Here is a 19,219-nt window from a genome sequence, read left to right as displayed (position 1 = left end):
ATAGGACTGAGATATTATATGCTTGTGACACTGATAGATTCTCATTGGGGACTGACATGAGATTTAATTGCTCACTGAGCCACTGAGTTGCCCTTTAAGGCACATCCTGCCATGTCCTGTTAATGAGCTCAGTGGCTACATTTGCTCAGCAGTAGATCTCTGATGTGCTGGGTCCTTCTTTTTCTCCACCCGGAACACACAGACACACAGACATTTGCCATCCAAAATGGTACTTAACTGGAATCAATCATGATATACAGTTATGTGGTATTTGTTTATAAGAGTAAATGGGTCCAAGACGCAATGTGACATAGTGTTTGTATAATCCTTGTGTAAGCATTTCTGGGGAAGCTGGATTGCTTTGGTTTTGCACAGTACCTGCTGTCTCTGGAGTGACAGATAATGCCCGAGCTCACCCGATAAGTACCTCTGTTCCCAATCACAACTGGAAATGGAACTGACATTCTATGTAGCGAGACTGCGGCTTAGTGGCATCTAATTCAGTGCTTTGTTGTGCAATCAAAATATGGTCCATCGGCCTGTGCAGAAAATTAGAAAGGGAAAATAGGTGTTTTGATGGATGAACATAATTGATAGTGTTTGTTTTCGCTGGTTGTCATAAAATGCTCTTGCAAGGACGGGTCTGGGTTTTCTCTTCTCCTACAAGTTTGTCCTGAAATGAATGATTTGGGCTGTGTCTATTTTGCCTTTCTAATTTTCATAATGAAATTGCAAGCAATGTTTTACTTCCCACAAATTAGAACATGGGATCCATAAGGTCAACTCAGTGTACAATTGGCCTTCCACAAATTCTGTTTCTATGGAATTGACTAACCACGGCTTGAAAATATTTTCTAAAAAATCTAAGAAGCAAACTTTGATTTTGCTATTTTATGTAAGGGATATTATTTTACTCATTTTAAATAGCATGCATTCTGTGATTAACTGTTAGTTTCACATTCTTGGTCTATAGAAAATAACTGCAACTTCTGTTGTATTTGCTTTTTCAGAAGTTGACCTGCCCCTAAAGAAGGATGGTTTCACATCAGAGGGGACCACACTGGAAGCTTTGCTACGTGGAGAAGGGCTTGAAAAGAAGATAGATACTAAAGAGGACGACACTCTACAAGAAATCCAGGTGACTGGGAGCACTCTTCACATTTACTCTCTATATACTTTAGTCTTCCACATTTGCTGGAGTTAGGGGCACAGGATCCCAGTGAAAGTGAAGAATAAAGGCATTGCTATGTTTTTACCTGATAAAACATGTATCTAGAAATTTCAAGACCAGCATTACTCTATGGTTGACTCCCACTTGAAGATGACCGTAGAATCACACTGGAGAACCTAGGGCTTTTGGGGAGAACATTTTAACCAAATCTGTGAATAATCAATTCCACAGAAGTCAAAAACCACAAAATGTGGAAGGATGACTGTGATGCTGAAATAATTACTTATGATGTTATTTTGTCTTGGGAATCAGGTTATTAATCTCTTATGGCCTTCATGCTGTGATTTGCAGGAGAATATACCAAAGTAAATCCCAGCCACTATACATAATCATATTTGTTCTTATGTGTGAAAAAGAAATTGTGTTCTGATGTAGGCGTAACTAACAAACTGTTGTGAGGTACTATAAAATATCAGAAAATCCCTCACAGCTCAATGGGCAGCCCAGTTAATTCTCCTTTACTTAGAGGAGGAATGTACATAAAATTTGGAAGAGGAGTAAGCTTCAATGAGATACAAGAGATGCAAATGAATAGTGCAGAAGATACAAGAAATGCAAGTTAACAATGCACAATAGGTCAAGAAAAAATTTCAGTTCTTATATTTGCATCTCAATGTTATTTAAAGAATAAGCACCATGCCATTAGGGGGCTCTGGGCCCTTCCAGACAACCCCAAAAATGAGAGGCTTGTCGGGATTTACCTGAAGCATCCTGTTCTGGAACAGCTGTTCCAGGAGCTCCAATTTTATTTGCTTTGAACTAAAGGTTTGTTTGCAATCCCAGACTTGGGATTTTGCAGCAGGGTGGCTTCCTGTTATAGTTTGCAGTCATAGGGCAAGCCACCTGTCCAGCTTCATTTAGCTTTGTTTCCGCCCCTTTTTCTGGGTTTTGGGAAGAGAGAGGAACCATTTTAGTCAGTCACACACAAGGAAGCCAGCCTATAGGCCACAAATCAGTTTGTCCTGTAGGAAAGGCTTCATTCCTCAAGACCATCCAGGGTCCAAACTGACTATCCAGTTCCAGGGAAACGGAAGGAAAAAGTTCCAAAGGCTCTGGCTGAGAGCTCACAGCCTCTCAGCCTCACAGCACCAGAGGGGAAAACAGCCCTGAAGTTTCCACAGGACAGCATTACAGAACCACAGAATTCCAGCTAAATATCTTCTAGCTTTGTCTGGTAGGTTACTCGGTTTCCAGACGCATTTGGGATCGGCAGTTATACCCAGACCAGCGAGGCCTAGGTGATGGGCGGCCTGGGAGAGATTACGAAGGGTTCTTCTTCATGTTGAGATAGTACAGTTAAACCAAGTTAATGCCAGTCTCTTAAAGACTAGAATAGTAAAGCCTTGAAGTTTTGTTTGAAGATTTGTTCCTTAATAAAGACTTTGTTGTACTTTTAAAGAACTCTAAAGCCCATTACTTCTGGAAGTCTCTAACAATCTCTCTTCGGGCACCTCGGCTTCCCACTGGGTTTAAAGTGTGCGTCTTATAGAATAAAGACATTGTGTACAGGCCCAGTGGTGACAGAACACATCCAGTGAATGCCTCAGGTAAAAGCAAATTAATTCAGGAATTAATTAGATATTCCATTAGATCTAGGCCTTTCTGAAAGTACTGGATCTAATGGGCTATTGGGCCTGTGGGGATTCACCCCCAGGTAGTCCTGGGACTACCTGGGGTGAGTCCCTACAGCCATCTCCCTTCTTTTGGGCTTCTAAAAGCCTGGAGGAGCAAGCCACCCAAAACCACCCTAAGACTTGTAAAAACTGGCCGGGCCACCATTACGGCGTCCTGGAGTCCTCCTGGCACATAGAAATGACACATCAGGAGATGGGGGAGGGGTGAGGAAAAAAGAAAGATTTTTTTTTGTGTTATGATGTTTAGCATATTGATTATAACTTGAGTACTAACAACAACAACAAAACTTTATTTATATATTGCTCAGGCATGTAGCCGGGGGGGGGGGGGGGGGAGCTTGAAGGGCTTCAGCGCCCCCCGAAATTCTCAGTGTGGTCCGTGAGAAGGCCTTACTGGTACATTATTTAAACACGTTTATTCACATCACGATCTGATCAGCATGCTCAATATATCCCATATGCATGGAGGTATTGGGATAATGATACAAAAGGTTTGCTAGGGTAGATCCTCAGCCCCCCCCCCCCAAAATCAAACTCAGCTCCCTGAATCAAACTCAGCCCCCCCCCCCCCCCCGCATCAAAATCCTGGCTACAGGCCTGATGTCACTCTATCCAAGTAACATCATCAATACATACAAAGTAAACAACATAAACATAAAATTAACAAGATAATATAAGCACAAAAAAATCACAGTAGCACATATATATTTATAATATTGAAAAGGCCGTGCTGAGGATAGTGCAATTTGTAGAGGGCCCGGGAAATTAGGTAGCTGTTCATTTCCGGGGCCTAATAGGAGGAAGTAACCTGGGTAATGGGTAGAAAAAGATATGGCCATATTCAACAGTATCTGGGGCTGAGCTAGAACTAGTCATTCTCAAAGGCTTGTTTAAACCACCAGATCTTCAGGCTCTTACAAAAGAAGTGGAGGGATGGGGCCTGTCTTATTTCTCTAGGAAGAAATCTCAGTGGAAATTGGTGGAAATCAATTTCTAAAATGTTGCTAGATGTGATTTTGATCAGAGGAGGAGGAAGGGAATCCTTGGATATTTCAAGAAAGTGTTTGGAGTCAGGTAAAATCAAAATAAAAAGAACAAGAATCTTTCAATTCCTCCATATATATATATCTCCATTCTGGCAGAGTCCAGATGTATCTTATTTAAAGTCTGTATTAAAACCTGGGCAGATTCACTGCCACAAAAGCTACGTTAGCCACCAGTGTCATTGCACTGGTAATGTATTGATGTCACTGACACCTTCGAGGAAAAATAGAACACTATGAAAAATAAGTGGGCCCAGGTTGAAGCTGACTGCAAAACATTTACAAACAGTTGTCGGTAAGGCAAACAAGGATAGGTTCCAATCAATCAACACCCCTCTTACCTCTATATTTGATATTGAAAATAGTCAGGTGCAAATATTTGGAACAGCCCTGCTTAATGTACTCCTTGAGAACAACTTGTAGAGTTCATGCTCTGAAATAGCATGATCCTTGCAATTTATGTATCTAAATCAGGAATGGGAAACACACATGTCTCCAGATGTTGTTGAACTGCAACTTGCCATCAGCTATGATGGCTGAGACTGCTGGGACTTGCAGTTCAACAACATCTGCAAAACTTCATGATTCCCACTTCTGATCAAAATGCTGGTGTTATGTACTGTATATTCTCCTCCATCTTTGCTCTTATACTAAAAATCCTCTGCTGTGCTGGGATTTCTTTTTAATTACTGTTTATTGTTTTAATGACAGAGGGTTCTGGAAAATGATGAAAATGCAGATGAAGCAAATGAGGAGGAAGAGATGGAAGAAGATATCCCAAAGCGAAAGAACAGACCCAGAGGACGGGTAGGTGGTTTTAGCCACAAAAGAGGAAGAAAGGAAGAAAACAAATGCTGTTTTCATATTCACACTCATTGTTTCTATATGTTCACAGATAGATAGTTTGTGTGTGTGTGTGTGTGTTTTCAAGGTGTCTGCTGACTTATGCTAGCCCCATAAATTTCATTGGGTTTGCTAGACAAAGAGCTTAATGCTACGCTACAGCTTTCTCGTAAGCACAATTGTTTTGGGTCTCTCCTATTTTATATACCTATATTCCAGGGGTCATATAAAAATTTCCTGGGCCAAAAGGGATTGCGACTGTGAGTGGAAAAGTTTAAGAAGCCCTGGTCTACACTATGGTTTGGATTCTTGAAATTCTCTTGTCACATAACTACATTAGAGCTCTCAAACAGAGAATTCCATGTCTTTCAGCACACTACAAATCCCAAACTCCATAAAATAAAGCCATGGTAGTTAATTTGAACTGCTACAACTGTAGGGTAGATATTTTTGACGATTCAGTCGCAGCTCATCCAAAATTATATCTTTCTATGGGATGATTACCCCCAGTTACACTTTCTGATTTTGGTTTAGAATGTTGTTGTTTTTTTTAATAGTGGGAACAGAATTATTCTTCTCCCCCAAACTCAAATTATACATATGTTTTTGTGCCAAGAGAAACTTTTATCATTTGGCATTTGTTATATCTGCATCTCTGGATGAACCGAGGCAGTATATTTTCCCTCGGCGGTTTCAGTGCAGGGAAGAGCTGGCTATTGATCAGCGTTCTCCGCATGGCTCTGCAGCTGGAGGCTCTCAATAATCATCTCCCCTGGCAGGAAACCCACACAGTGTGAAGGCAGGCAGCTCACCTCCCCCTCGTCACGCTGCCTGGCTCTTCTGGCCCTCTCTGCTCTCCGGAGTGAACTGCTGGAGGCTCTCAGGACTGAGCCACACCAGCCCTTGCAAACCTCCAGTTGCAGAGTCACAGCAGGAAATGCTTTTACATTAGCAAAATGTTCACAAGGACTTCTCTATACTCCTCCATCAATACTCCTCCATCCCCTATTTAATGGATTGTGTGGAGGGAAAAACAAGGCTACTGATGAGCTATGGCATTATTTTGTGCCAGAGGAAGAATGCAGGAGGGAGGTGACAGACTGTTGTGTTACTGGTAGCAGTAAGAGTCCAAAATGAAGAAGAATAAACTGCAGCCTAGATTTTCATCTCTCTTTAAATCTCCTTTGTTTGTTGATGTTTCCAATGTTTAAAATCTCCTTTTTGACTTCTATCCTCTTTGACTATCCTGCCTTTCCTTGGCTTGAGAGCGCTGGTTGTTGTTGTTGTTGTTGTTCCCCACTTTGTCTTTCCTGAAGGTGACCCGTTTTATCTCTCCTGAAGGAGAATCCATTTTAAATCTATTGTTGTAGGCTTTCATGGCTGGGATCACTGGATTGTTGTTGGTTTTTTCAGGCTATATGGCCATGTTCTAGAAGCATTCTCTCCTGACGTTTCACCTGCATCTATGGCAGGCATTCTCAGAGGTTGTGAGACCTCACAGCCTTTGAGGATGCCTGCCATAGTTGCAGGTGAAACGTCAGGAGAGAATTCTACTAGAACATGGCCATATAGCCCAAAAACCCTACAACAACCTATTTTAAATCTGGTTTCTGCCTCCTGCAGAATTCTGGGGTTTGTAGTTTAGGGAGGAGCTTTTAACAGCTTCACTAAACTACAAACCCCAAAATTCTGCAGGAGGTAGAAACCAGATTTTAAGTGAATTCATTCTCTTGTGTGATGAATCCAAAAGTGGTTTAATATAAAAACATTACCGTACAATTTAAAATATACAAATATACAAACATTAAAACAATGAAATATAAACAGTATTTAAAAATCACAGTAAAAAACGATAAAAACATATTCAAAGTTAATGGTTCCTACCCATTTCAAGCTGACTTACAGGTTATATAGAACGAGGGGAGACACTTTGTAACTGTGGGCCCTTTCACACTACGCAGTTATAGCACCATGGTTATGAATGGATCCATCCAATGGATGCCAAGGATTTGGAATTGATGAAAGAGTATTTTTATTTTCTGCTACAAAGCTTTAGTGGTTCACCAGACTGCAAATCCCAACATTTCACGGGGCACAGCCCTGGCAGTTAAAGTGGAATTATAGTGCTGTAATTTTATAGCATAAAAGGGACCTGTGATTGAGTTGCTAGTCTACCCAATTCATATGTAAAGTAGTGTGAGGTAGAGTCCCTTAAAAAGGTGTAGGTAGATTGGGTGTGAGATAGAAACTCTCACCATCATCCTTCCTTCACTTTCCCCCCACACCACTTTTAACTTGGCCAAGGCTTCATACTAGAAGGGAGGGAAAGCTGTGAGTGACAAGCTGCAGACAGGAGCACTCTCAATACACTATTTTTGCATGTTGTTTTGCTTCTTTAGGTGGCACCCCATCCTCACCATGCACAGGATCAAAAATGGGGTGGGCATGTGTCTAATAAAGCATTTGAAAAAGTTATTGGGAGGTGGGTACAACTCCCAGAATCTCCTAGCCAAAATAGGGATTTTAGAAATAGGAGTTCAATAGATAAAATTGCCAACATAGGATTATAGAATGATAGGATCATAGAGGATTGCAAGGGCCATCTATTCCAGATGAAGTCTGGTCAAAGTAGGTCAGAGTATTACTGTTGCTTTCCTCAGGCTCTAAAGTATGTTTTTGTTGACGCATAGTGTACAGACTGTGTTGGCCTTTTTGGTTTCCACATCACACTCAAGTTGATCTAATGCTCTATTACGACTTTTAGATCATTTTCACATGAATTATGCTACATGCAGTCCTCTGATCAGTTGTAGCTCTGATAGGAATCAAAGGTATCCCACCACAGACTCTGCAACCGTTTTTTAATTGAACCACAAGCATTAATTTGGTCTAGTATGACTCTCAGAATGACTGTCATTCTGAGAGTCATACTAGACCAAATTAAGTTGATTTTTCTTTACAATCCCCACCTCCAGTTACCTATTGATTGTAATCATAACTTGCTATCTTCTGGCTTAGTCTTTACTGTCTATGATCTGGAGACATAATGTTACAAAGGAAAAATCAGTATTTGGTGACATCATGGTAAAAAGGAAAAGGTCTGTAAGAATGTGTTGGCAATCTCTTCCAGTTTGCAGCCACATCAGATTATATCCAAACAGGTGTGCCAGGTGCATCAAACACTTGGACAGGTAACAAACTCTCAGCCTCAGAGGAAGGCAAAGGCATACCCCCTTTGAACAAAACCTGTCAAAAAACCTCTGTGATAAGTTTCTTTGGGTAGGGGGGGTCACCATATGTCATAAATGATATGGCACTACACAATAACAAGGTGCCTCACACCTCTTTAAGGAAGTAATTGTTCCCTCCTTTAGATTTTCTAAAGCTCTCTTGATTTTCTGCTGCTCATAATTCTAAAATTTAGGCCCATAAACATTTGGTTGATTCAGAGCACAAGCAAAGGGATTAACAGCATTGCAATAGAAGTAGTACAGTGGATCTAACATACTGGTCATTCCAAATTTGTGCACGTCCTTCCTTTTCCTACAGCATGATTTCATTTTTAATCTCAGGCCCCTTCATCTGTCCTTCTGGCAAGCATCCCTGCTTGGCTTCATTTGAGTGCTCCAAGGCTGCTCTGCTGAAGCTTTCCTGCTATATACATCAATTCCTTGCTGTATAACGGCAGGAGACTGAAGGCAGCCGTGGATGACTGAATGCCACAGACTGAAGCCCTGACAGCAAGCACGTGGCACTCAGGTCCGTGCCTTTGGGGTGGCTGTCTATTTGCCAGCCCCCCTGAGGCCAGCCATGAAATTGTGAGAGTGCTGGCAAAGAGATTTGAAAGCCAAGGACATGTGGATCTGCAAGGAGAGACTTAAGAACTTTGTCTAGAAATAATGGGCAGGCAGTAAAGCCTCAGATTCTATAGTGTGCATTATGTAGTCTGGAAACATGAGAATGCATACAAATTGTTTATTTTTAATAATGCAGAATAGATCTCAACCTAGATACTTTTGGGATTTCGTTTCACAATTTGTCTGGCCAGTTTAGCTATTAGCTGCACTGGTTGGGGGATTCAGGAACCTATAATCCAAGGAGGAACATATTTCCAAAATCTAATCTTGTGCTAGCTGCTGTTCAGTTCTCTCATGCCCCAACATGGACAATAGAGAAAAAACAAATAGATATCCATTTATATGCATGTTACTAGTTCTCCCCCCCCCCACTCTCCCCAGTACCAGAAATTATTATCAATGATGTGTTTAAATTAATAAGCTCATTTCCATTAACTTTTCAAATGCTTTAAGATTGCCAACAGATGTGGCTACCTGGTTTGCTTTTTTAAAAGATTGAACTTTCAATAGTTTTTGTTACTATGTGCCTTCAAGTCATTTCCAATTTATGGCAACCCCAAAGTAAACTGATTTTGGGATTTTCCTGGCAAGATTTGTTTAGTGGAGGTTTGCTTTTATCTTCAAGCTTGTTTTCTGCTGCCCTGGTGACTAGGACTTGGACCAATGGGTTGAAATTACAGGAAAGGCGATTCCACTTGAACATTAGCAAGACCTTCCTCACCGTGAGAGCTGTTCAGCAATGGAACTCTCTGCCTTGGAGTGTGGTGGAAGCTCCTTCTTTGAAGGCTTTTGAACAGAAGCTTGATGGCCATCTGCCAGGAGATTGAACTAGAATATTATTATTTCTTTCTGTGTCAGGAGTGACTTGAGAAATTGCAAGTCGCTTCTGGTGTGGCTGTCTGCAAGGATGTTGCCCAGGGGATGCCCGGATGCCTTTAAAAAATGTTTTTACCATACGTATGGGAGGCTTCTCTCATGTCCTCGCATGGGTAGCTGGAGCTGACAGAGGGAGCTCATCCACACTCTCCGGCAACCTTCAGGTCAGCAACCCAACCTTCAAGTCATTAGTCCTGACGGCTCAAGGGTTTAACCCACTGTGCCACCGGGGTCTCCTATTGGACTAGATGGCCCATTTGGTCTCTGTCATCTCTATGATTCTATGATTTCTCTAAAATAGTGTGATTTGTCCAAGGTCACCCAGTGGTTTTCAATAGCCAAGCGGCAATTTGAAACCTGGTCTCCAGAGTCCTCTGTGTTGTAACTTTGGACTGGCCTCATTATTTTAAAAATGTTATCCACTAATTAACCTACCATGTTCATGAGTTCTCATGTGTGTGTAACTATGCATGTGTTGAAACCAAACAGGATTTTTAAAAAAGGTTGAACATCCCTTATCAGGAATTACAACATCTAAAACACCTTTGCTTTCTGATAGTTCAGTGTACACAAACCTTTTTATGAATGAAATTATTACAATATTTATAAAATTATCTTCAGGCTATATATGTGTAAGGTATATATGAAGCATAAATGAATTATGTTTGGGTTGCATCTCCAAGATAGTCAATATATGCAATATGCAAATACAAGTTTCCAAAATATAAAATAAAAAAATCCAAAAAAACTTCTGGTCCCAATTGTTTTGAATAAAGGATATTCATCTTGTATGTGTATTATAAACTGGCAAAAAAATACTTTGGGGACCAATATCTCCACTATTTGCAGTAACAGCTTGTTTTCCTTTTAGGCCAGAGGCTCTGGAGGTGGTAGGCGAAGGAATGATGTTTCTTCCATGGATGACCATGATAAACCCTATGTTTGTGACAGTAAGTAGCACCCAGACCTTCCATTTTGGTTTTAGTCTCATCTGCTTCCTAACAGCAAACAGAATGTGCTTTCTTTGTAGTGGTGGTGAAGATATTTTACAGATAGATAGATAGATAGATAGATAGATAGATAGATATATATATGCTGTTGCTATCTCTGCTTGTTCTTCCTATTTTTTGCATGGGTGAGTGATAACGAAACCCTCAGCCAGAGGTGATGTTGTCTGCTGCTCTCATAACTCATTTTCCTCTTTAATGTTTGTGTGTTAATATGTATTTTGTAGAAATATATTTTTATATGTGTATGTTGTAGAGTGCTTTTAGATGACTGTGTGTTTTTAGTGATGTTGTGACCTGCTTTGAGCCACAAGGAGAGGTGGGTAAGAAATAAAATTGTTGTTGTTGTTGTTGTTGTTATTATTATTATTATTATTAAACTTGGATAAAGCCGTCATTCAAATTACATGGCAGAGTTATATCTGAGTTGTTAGTTCTATGCACTACTCATTTAGGATTTGTTCTGTGAAGATTGTTGGAGGGAATGCAATCAAAATAAGATACAAAATGAATGTACTCCTCATCAGAATGCCCATATTTGGTAGAATGTCAATGTTTTCTTTTGCAAAGGTTTCCTTCTTTGACTATTTATTGGTGCATTGTATTGATGGCTTTCCCTTGTGAATTAAGAATGCAAGCTAAGCATAAAAGATCCAAAAATAAATAGGTTTCAGTCTTTCTGGACAGAGTCAGGTATAATGGTTTCTTTTGTAATAGCTGCTTTATTGTAGAAGAACTGTCCACTGTTTGTCTGTGACAATGTCTCCATTTGTAGAAAACTTGCTTTAAAATATGCACTGATTGGCATAATGTATCTGTCTGGCCAACCTTGCTCTTGACAGTTACCACCCAGTGCAAAATGAAAGTTTATCCGATGGTGATGAGGCCTATTTCAATTTATGCATTCCACAATGTGACCCCTTAGTCTTATTCATCAACCCTTGCAACTAGGTTTTGAGCAAGCTTGGGAAAGTTTTTTTATGTTCCTGGGAGATTCTGAGGATTGTAGTTCATTTTTCTCATAAACTCTAATTTTGAGGCACTCATATCTGAGTAGTTGCTTCTAACTCTAGAAATCATTTGAGCTTCGCAACACAACCTTTTCCACATTACATTTTGTAATCTGTTATTTTTGAGTTGAAATGGGATTTGCAGCAAGTGCAGATCTTTCTAGTAATGACAGTGTTACATTCTCTATGTCTTGGTTTTTTGCATCCTAATTAATGTGCTTCATTCATAACAATAGTACTGTAAAGTTTGTATTTCAAAATAAATTCATAATTTGTCATTATTGTTCTGATGAGTGATGAGAATAGTTAGTACTTGTCCACTTGATGATTTCCCTTGCCATTTTCAAGACCGTTTGCTTGCCTGCTCTTTCCTCTGCGTTCTTTAGGCCTTGATTCTTCTGTGAGCTCACTTTAGTGAGAACATGACAGCAACAGCTAAAGAAAGTATACAGAAGGATCTTGTAGCACTTTTAAGACCATCTGAGAGAAAGAAGTTTGCAGCATGTTATAATAGACTTAAAGTCTATGAAAACCTATGCTACCAAATCCTGCTGTCTTTGTTTGTCTCTAAGGTGCTACAAGAGCCCTTTGCATACTCATATTCCAGACTCACATGACTATGTCTCTGAAAAGCTAAAGCTGTTGAGTTCTATAGACTAATTGTGATCTCTTTCAACTACCCTATTCACTTTAAACTCAGCCGTAAGATGAACTTCTTGTGAGATGATATAACTGTTAGCTACATATTGTTGCTGCTTGAAAAAGTTGCTTTCTGATGCTTCAGATTTCACTATTCTTCAGACAGCATGGAAATAGCAAGGCACCATTGGGAGGTTGCTGCTTCATCTGATCCCCATTGCCCAATTATTGAAGATGGGCCAGCAGTACTGCTTGTCCCATTAGTTTTTATGGTTGCTGACAACTTTTATGGAGTGCTCACTTGTCAAACATTAAGGAGGTTGCAAACTTGAAATATTGGTTCATGCTGAGGATAGTAGTGAAATCAAGGCAAGGATGAACAGTGGCCACAGGAGACCAGAAGTCAGAAAAAGAGAAGAACCCCCAGATTTAATCCAAAGTCAAATCAAGGTACCAGGAGTGCCACAGAGAAGTAGAGAAGGGATAGCATCCTCACAGCTATTCAGGACATCTGTCAGTAGCTTGGGTTGCTCTTTCTTGTTTCCCTGAAGCTAAACTACCAGGGTAAGAGCCAAAGAGAGGACACAAGGACCACCTTCAGAAGCTGCCACTAAGTGTAGCCCAAGAGAAAGAAGTGCTGGACAGCAAGGAGGCCACCTGAGAAAGCAGCAGGGGGGTATTCAGAATTGTCTGATCTAGACTTGGGCTTCAGGGATTTCCAAGGGTGCAGAAAAGGGGACAAGTGACTCTTACAAGCCACCATGCTTCTCTCATGAACCACCCTGATATTCTGTTTCTGCTTCCCAGAATCTATCTCCATTTACCTGCCAATCTATATACATCCATCCTGCCTCTCCATCTCTGACCCTCAATGGGGTTCCTATGTAGAAAGATTTTTTTCTTATGCAGAATTGCTGCTTTTTGTGTAAAGAAGAGCAATCTTGCAAAAACAAAACATGTAGTTGCCTGGAAGCAATGTTGTGTGTGTGTGCCAATTCCCACAATTCTAATGCAAAACGCTTTGTGCAAAACAATTCCCCAAAACACTGGAATTTGCTAATACTGGGTAAAAGCTTTTCCCAAGTATTTGGAAACCCATTTTATAGCCAACAAATTAATATTATAGGAAATCTATGCTCTTCCTCTCCACCCCCAAGATTACTTAGTTCTTTCAAAATAATTCCTGCATAGTATCCATGTTCTCTTCCAAAAGTAATCCTTGGAGTCCAAAGCAGACCGTCCCATAAATGTAGAATGATGCCCGATCCTCTTTTAAACCCAGGATTTGCAAGTTACTCTTGTTTACTCACATGTTTGAGCTCAGAATTTGGCAACCTGCATGTTACCTGAGTTGGATTCAGTGTGGGCATTGAGGCTTCTGTTTGTTTGCTAAGAATGGGTGACTGCCATCAACTCAACATAAAATGGTGGCCAAGAACCCAATGGTCTTCTTCCAGAGTCCTGGCTCTCACTTAATCCCAGTTCCATTTAGACATGCATCATTTGTGTGGATGTGGATATGAAAGAGAAACACACCACTAGATCTGGTACAACCACTGTATGCATATGAATCAGGCTAAGAACAAATCACTGTAAAACTATAGAGAAAATGAGTTAACCTTACTCTGTACTGTAGTTTCCTCACTGGAAAATTGGATAACACATTTTTATTATGCCCTACTAGGTAATACCTGGAAAGTAGTTGCTTAACTGAGCAATATTTAAAACAGATAATTTTTAAGAGGCCACATTGTTTTGGAAGTGAGATAAGCTGCTAGCTAATACAGCAGTGGAATCAGTGCAGCCTCAACAGTGTAGGTTTGAAATGGAGTACTTTAGTATGATCCTATACTCATTTTATACTTATATTTGGATTCCTCAGGAGACGGCATGTGTGCCTTCTATTAGTAGTCTTGAGAAGTAATTGTATACAATTTGGAAGACACCCCCACTAAATATTCAGAAGTTGGATTCAGATTATTCCTGGTTGCCCTTTTTAAGTTTATAAGACATTGTGTGACCCTTTTAGGGGAAAAAAGATAAATCTTCATGTATGGTCTTTTCTTTATTGGCATAAGACAGAAGTAGTTTGCACATGGATATCTCTACTCAAGTGCATAATATGTTTGGGACTCACCCAGCTCTTTAAAGAAATAGCTTTCCGGTGGCAAGAAATGCCAGACCTGGAAAAAGCTACTCTTTTGGACTGCACCTCCCAGAATCCCCAGCGAACTTGGCCAGGGCGACCATGTGATTCTGTAAATTGTTTTGCAACAAACCAACTTTTCAAAACTCTGAAATACATATAAGAATTTAAATGTCTAGAAAATAGTTCTGGATCAATATTCTAAACTCATTTTGCTGTTTCTGACATATTATTCTCTGTCTACTGCTCTTTGTGTTTCCTCTGTTCATAGTCTGTGGCAAACGCTATAAGAACAGGCCTGGATTGAGCTACCATTATGCTCACACTCACCTTGCGAGTGAAGAAGGGGATGAGGCTCAGGAGCAGGACACACGTTCCTCACCTGTCCACAGAAATGAAAATCACAAACGTGAGTAGAATGTGTGTTTCCCTTCCTTTTCCTCCAACCCCCATTATGTAGACTTCTATGGCACCCTTCAACCCTTTCCTTGGCTACACTTTATCCATGCATATAGGCAGTGGTTACAATTACTTTACTCCTCTGTGAATTATTGTGGCCTGAGCTTTTAGTGGAGCTAATCAGCTGCAGCTTTCCCAGGTGCTGAGCTCAGCTAGTCAAAAATTCAGCTCGAACCTCACATTAACTCTGCAGCAGGTCACTTTCCATCAGTGCTCCCGTGGGGAGAGCTTGCAAGAAGATAATGCAAGTGAAGTCAAGGAAAGTAGGGGATCCAATCTACCCTTGTCAAGCAATCCCATAATAGCTAACTTTGAAAACAACAAAGCACCCCTCCTTTTCTTCTACCTTTTCTGGTTCTCCTTATTTATTGTAAATATATTTTTCTCATCCTCAACATTCTTCGAAATCCTAATCTGATAATATGATAGGATCTCTATAAATATCAAGGGAAACAAGTAAGCGATGTATTTCTAAGTTGAAAACAAGATGAAGCCCTTATGGGGCAGACCTAATAACTTCTTCCACAAAACCTATGGATATATTAAAAGGTAATGATTCTCAATCCTTCTCATTTTAACACAGACCATGACTCATGAAGTGAGTCTATTGCTGTTACTTTTTCGAAAGCGTTCCTTTTAAATGTATTGATAGCTCAGGGTCATTTTTATAAAGCAGTGTGAAGCCCTTGTACGGAAAATGCTAGGATAATACATTTTATGCACCGGATTTATTGTAAGTGGCATGGAAGTGGTGCTGACTGTAAAATAAAATCTTTCCTCAAATAAAGGTCTATATTATTGATGTTAGAAATAAATGTGGAACTACCAAGGTACAGTCTTCTTCAGAGCAGCATAAAACATAGTAGCTCTTTACTGAGTTAAGGTTTAGCTCCTAATGAAACATTGGTTACTGGCTTCCTTGCAGAGATAAGAAGATAAATAGATAAACTAGAATCTGTGACTGTTATGCTACATTTGATTGAAAAAGTATAAAGCAATCCCAGCTGGATTGTAGGAAACATTTCGTTGCTTTTAAAAAAGCAATATATAGACACTTCCTTTTATTTTTTGAAAGTTTATATTAACATATTCATTAAATCCACTAATACCTTAAAATCTAACATAGATAAAAATGGCCAGTCACATTAAATACAAAGTTCAAATTAGTGAAAGCATACATAAAACAGTAATGAGATTGCATTCAAGTATTTTTTGTTATATCTATTTGCCAGCTATCATATCAGTGTGCTCAGTAATTCATTGAATAAATCCTTCTAAAATATGCACCGTTTACTCGATATCTTCAGGATTGGAAAACATATACTTTTCATAAACCTTATTCTATCCATCCAAGATTACCAAATAGATCAGGTTTAAAGTGATAATCACTATTCAGCATTCCCCACTCCACTTTTACTTGCCCTGATCTGTGTACTAGAACTCATGTGACAGTGAGCAAATGGGAATCTGTTTCAATTCCTTGTCTATATTCTAGAAACAGACCCACAGACAATCCCAAGATAACAACTACAAAATCTAAAACAATTATGCATAACTAGTAGAGGTGTGCATAACGCCAAAAATCTGCTTCGTTTGTATTTACAAAATTCAAGTACCCCCCGTTTCAATTCTAAAGTGTTTTGAAAAATTCTTAAGGGGTCCGTGTCATATCTAATATGAAGTTCCAAGAATTTCGTTAGTTATTTGTTATGTTATTCGCTCATTTGTATCTATGGGAACACTTCCAGGGCTCCTCTCTCCCTCATTTTTAGGGCTATTGGGATGAATCTTGCTACAATTGTAGCACACATTTACCACTATAAGCCCCCCTCCCCCCCGTTACAGAACGTTTCGCTCATCCACTGATTTTTTAGGAAATTTTAAAAGTATTTTTTATGAACAACATTAAAAAAAATTATAAAAGCCTATCCCCTTGAATTTCACTACAATTCCCCATCATTCCTCCAAAGTTTCAGAAATATTAGCACATCCACTGATTTTTAGGGAATGCTTAAAGTTTTGCCCATTAAAAAAACCTCAAAAGAAGGTATCCCCTGGAATTTCTCCACAGCGACAGAACAGGAGCAGGGCATCATTCCTGTCAAGTTTCAGAAAGATCTGCTCATCTACCAATTTTTAGGAATTTTTAAAAATGTATACAAATAAAAGCAATGAATATACTACAGTGTTCCTATTCTAGCTTTTGCTAAAAGGATCTTAAACTCAGGTGTGACGATCCTAAAAGGAATCCTAAGCTGTGAATTCAGTTCCTAGTTAATCGCTCCCTACTGAATTGCTCTCTTACTAGTTGCTAACCTAGATCTCTAGCTCTCTCCCAGCTTGCTCGCAATGGCGACAACGTGGCTCCTGTATTTAAAGGAAATGCCAGGAGTATCTCCTTCCTTCCCCTCTCCTTCAGCCCTGATAGGCTGATAACAGCATGTAACAGACCAAGTTTGCCTGCACCACCCAATAGAGTTTGCTTGTGCTGAAGAAGAAGCGGACTCACTGCCACTTACGAAAAGTACCAAACTTCTTATGAAATAATTTGTTTGTGTGTGATGGGGCAGTGGGTTGTGCTGACTTTGTAATGCAGGTTGTAAGTATGGATTAGGATTTGGAACAATTTCAAACTACCAGAAAGGAGATTCCACCTGAACATTAGGAAGAACTTCCTGACTGTGAGAGCTGTTCAGCAGTGGAACTCTCTGCCCCAGAGTATGGTGGAGGCTCCTTCTTTGGAGGCTCTTAAACAGAGGCAAGATGGCCATCTGTCAGGGGTGCTTTGAATGCAATTTTCTGCTTCTTGGCAGGGGGATGGACTGGATGGACCACGAGGTCTCTTCCAACTCAATGATTCTGTGATTTACTGAAACACATTCAACTTATGACCCGTGTCTGAAGTTTTGCACAGCCCTAATAACTAGTAGTCTTCCAGATGCTATTGGACTGCAACTAAAATCAGCTGTAGTCAGTGTACCCAGTAGTGAAAGACAATGGGTTCTAGTTCAATATTTTCCAGAGAATCACATGTTATCAAACCTCCTTAATATGTCGAGGCCTATCCTGTTGCTATTCTTGACCAGAGAAGGTCCACCAAATCAACAGGAATTACCTTTCTGTTGTTTTTCTAGTCAACAATTGATTGAATAGCTCTATACTCTAGTTAGAACTAATCCATAGGATTCCATCATAACTCTTTCCTTTTCAGTTAACAGAACAAACAAGAGGAGACAATTGGGTGTTCTTGCTTGTGTAGCTGCAGCATCAAATGATAGTTGACAAGTATTTTGAAGTAATTTGCTATTCAGCTGACATGTATATGCATATACTGTCTGTTGTCAAAATTATGTTCTGTTGAATATAAAATGAGTTTAGCAGTAGCTGCTTGTAGATTTAGGTAAACATGTTTTCATTCCTATGTATATTCTCTGTCCTTTCATATGTTCACATAAAACATTTCTCACCTTTGAAAACGTTTTGAGGGATAAGGAAGTATGTTGCTAATGTCATTACCCATAACTGAAGATTTCTTTCCAAGCTTACTGAAATACATTAAAATGCATGTGTCTTCAGAGCTGTGAAGGTATTTTTAAGCTGTCACATGCTCAAATAGAAATGGCTGTTTGTAGTCAAGTGACATCAGAATGTCGACAAGATGAAAAAAGGTATTATTGAGGAAGAACACTTAGGGCCCTTCCAGACAGGCCCTATATCCCATGATCTAATCCTAGGTTTTCTGTTTATCCTAGATTATCTGACGGTGTGGACTCATATAATTCAGTTTAAAGCAAAAAACCTGGGATCAGATTTTGGGATATAGGGTTTGTCTGGAAAGGCCCATATACAGGAGAAGCTGAAGCAGTTTGCTTCTACCTGTGTACTTTCTCCTGTCCTTGCTTTTGCACTTTGAATTCAGTATGCAGTAACTGAAGTAATCTGTAGACAAAGAGGCATGTGAGAGAGAAAGAGAAACTGGGACATTTAAAAGCTACTGAAAATGTGAAACGATAGATAATGAATTTGGGACTATGCCTGCCAAATTCAAAGAGTTGAAAAATACTTGTAGGTTAAGCATGGTATTGGGCTCACCAGAAAGAACTGACTGTGTTCTTCTTTTAGGGCTTGTATCAGATGAGACACCATAACAAATTGAGGAAAGTGTACTGAACTCTATACAGCAGGGGCATCTCAGGCTAGTTGTCCACCATAATTCCATGTGGCATTGTGCATGCTTTAGGCAGAATAACTTGGAGGAAAGCTGCTTGCCTTTTACCCTCCCTCGCCCTTGGGTTAGTCTTAAAGCCATATTAAGTCCCATTTGCTAATCTCTTTGAGGTTTGGATACTTAACTAGAAAGGGTTTCTTTTTTCCATTTTCAAAGGATTGGTTGGTAATTCAGAATTGAAAAGAAGTGACAGAAGCAACACAGGAATCCTTGTAGATGTCCTTTCGTTATAAGGGAGCACGGGCT

The 19,219-nt window shown here is 39.8% G+C and overlaps 1 protein-coding gene across 15 annotated transcripts in view; it reads left to right on the top strand.

The window, feature by feature from the left end:
- DPF3 (double PHD fingers 3) overlaps positions 1 to 19,219 on the top strand; it is a 242,016-nt gene that overhangs the window by 167,975 nt on the left and 54,822 nt on the right. For all 15 annotated transcript variants that reach the window (XR_010908977.1, XR_009630592.2, XR_010908976.1 and 12 more), the window contains exons 4-7: positions 1,011 to 1,138; positions 4,620 to 4,715; positions 10,356 to 10,434; positions 14,558 to 14,695. Coding sequence is in view for 2 of the 15 variants with exons in the window: in XM_060761458.2 (XP_060617441.2) it covers positions 1,011 to 1,138; positions 4,620 to 4,715; positions 10,356 to 10,434; positions 14,558 to 14,695 (441 nt within the window). In the remaining 13 variants the exon portion in view is untranslated. The remainder of the gene's footprint in view (positions 1 to 1,010; positions 1,139 to 4,619; positions 4,716 to 10,355; positions 10,435 to 14,557; positions 14,696 to 19,219) is intronic.

This window comes from Anolis sagrei, chromosome 1 (genome assembly GCF_037176765.1).
Source record: "Anolis sagrei isolate rAnoSag1 chromosome 1, rAnoSag1.mat, whole genome shotgun sequence".
Classification (NCBI taxonomy): Eukaryota; Metazoa; Chordata; class Lepidosauria; order Squamata; family Dactyloidae; genus Anolis; species Anolis sagrei.
This window is presented reverse-complemented; position numbering and strand designations above follow the sequence as displayed.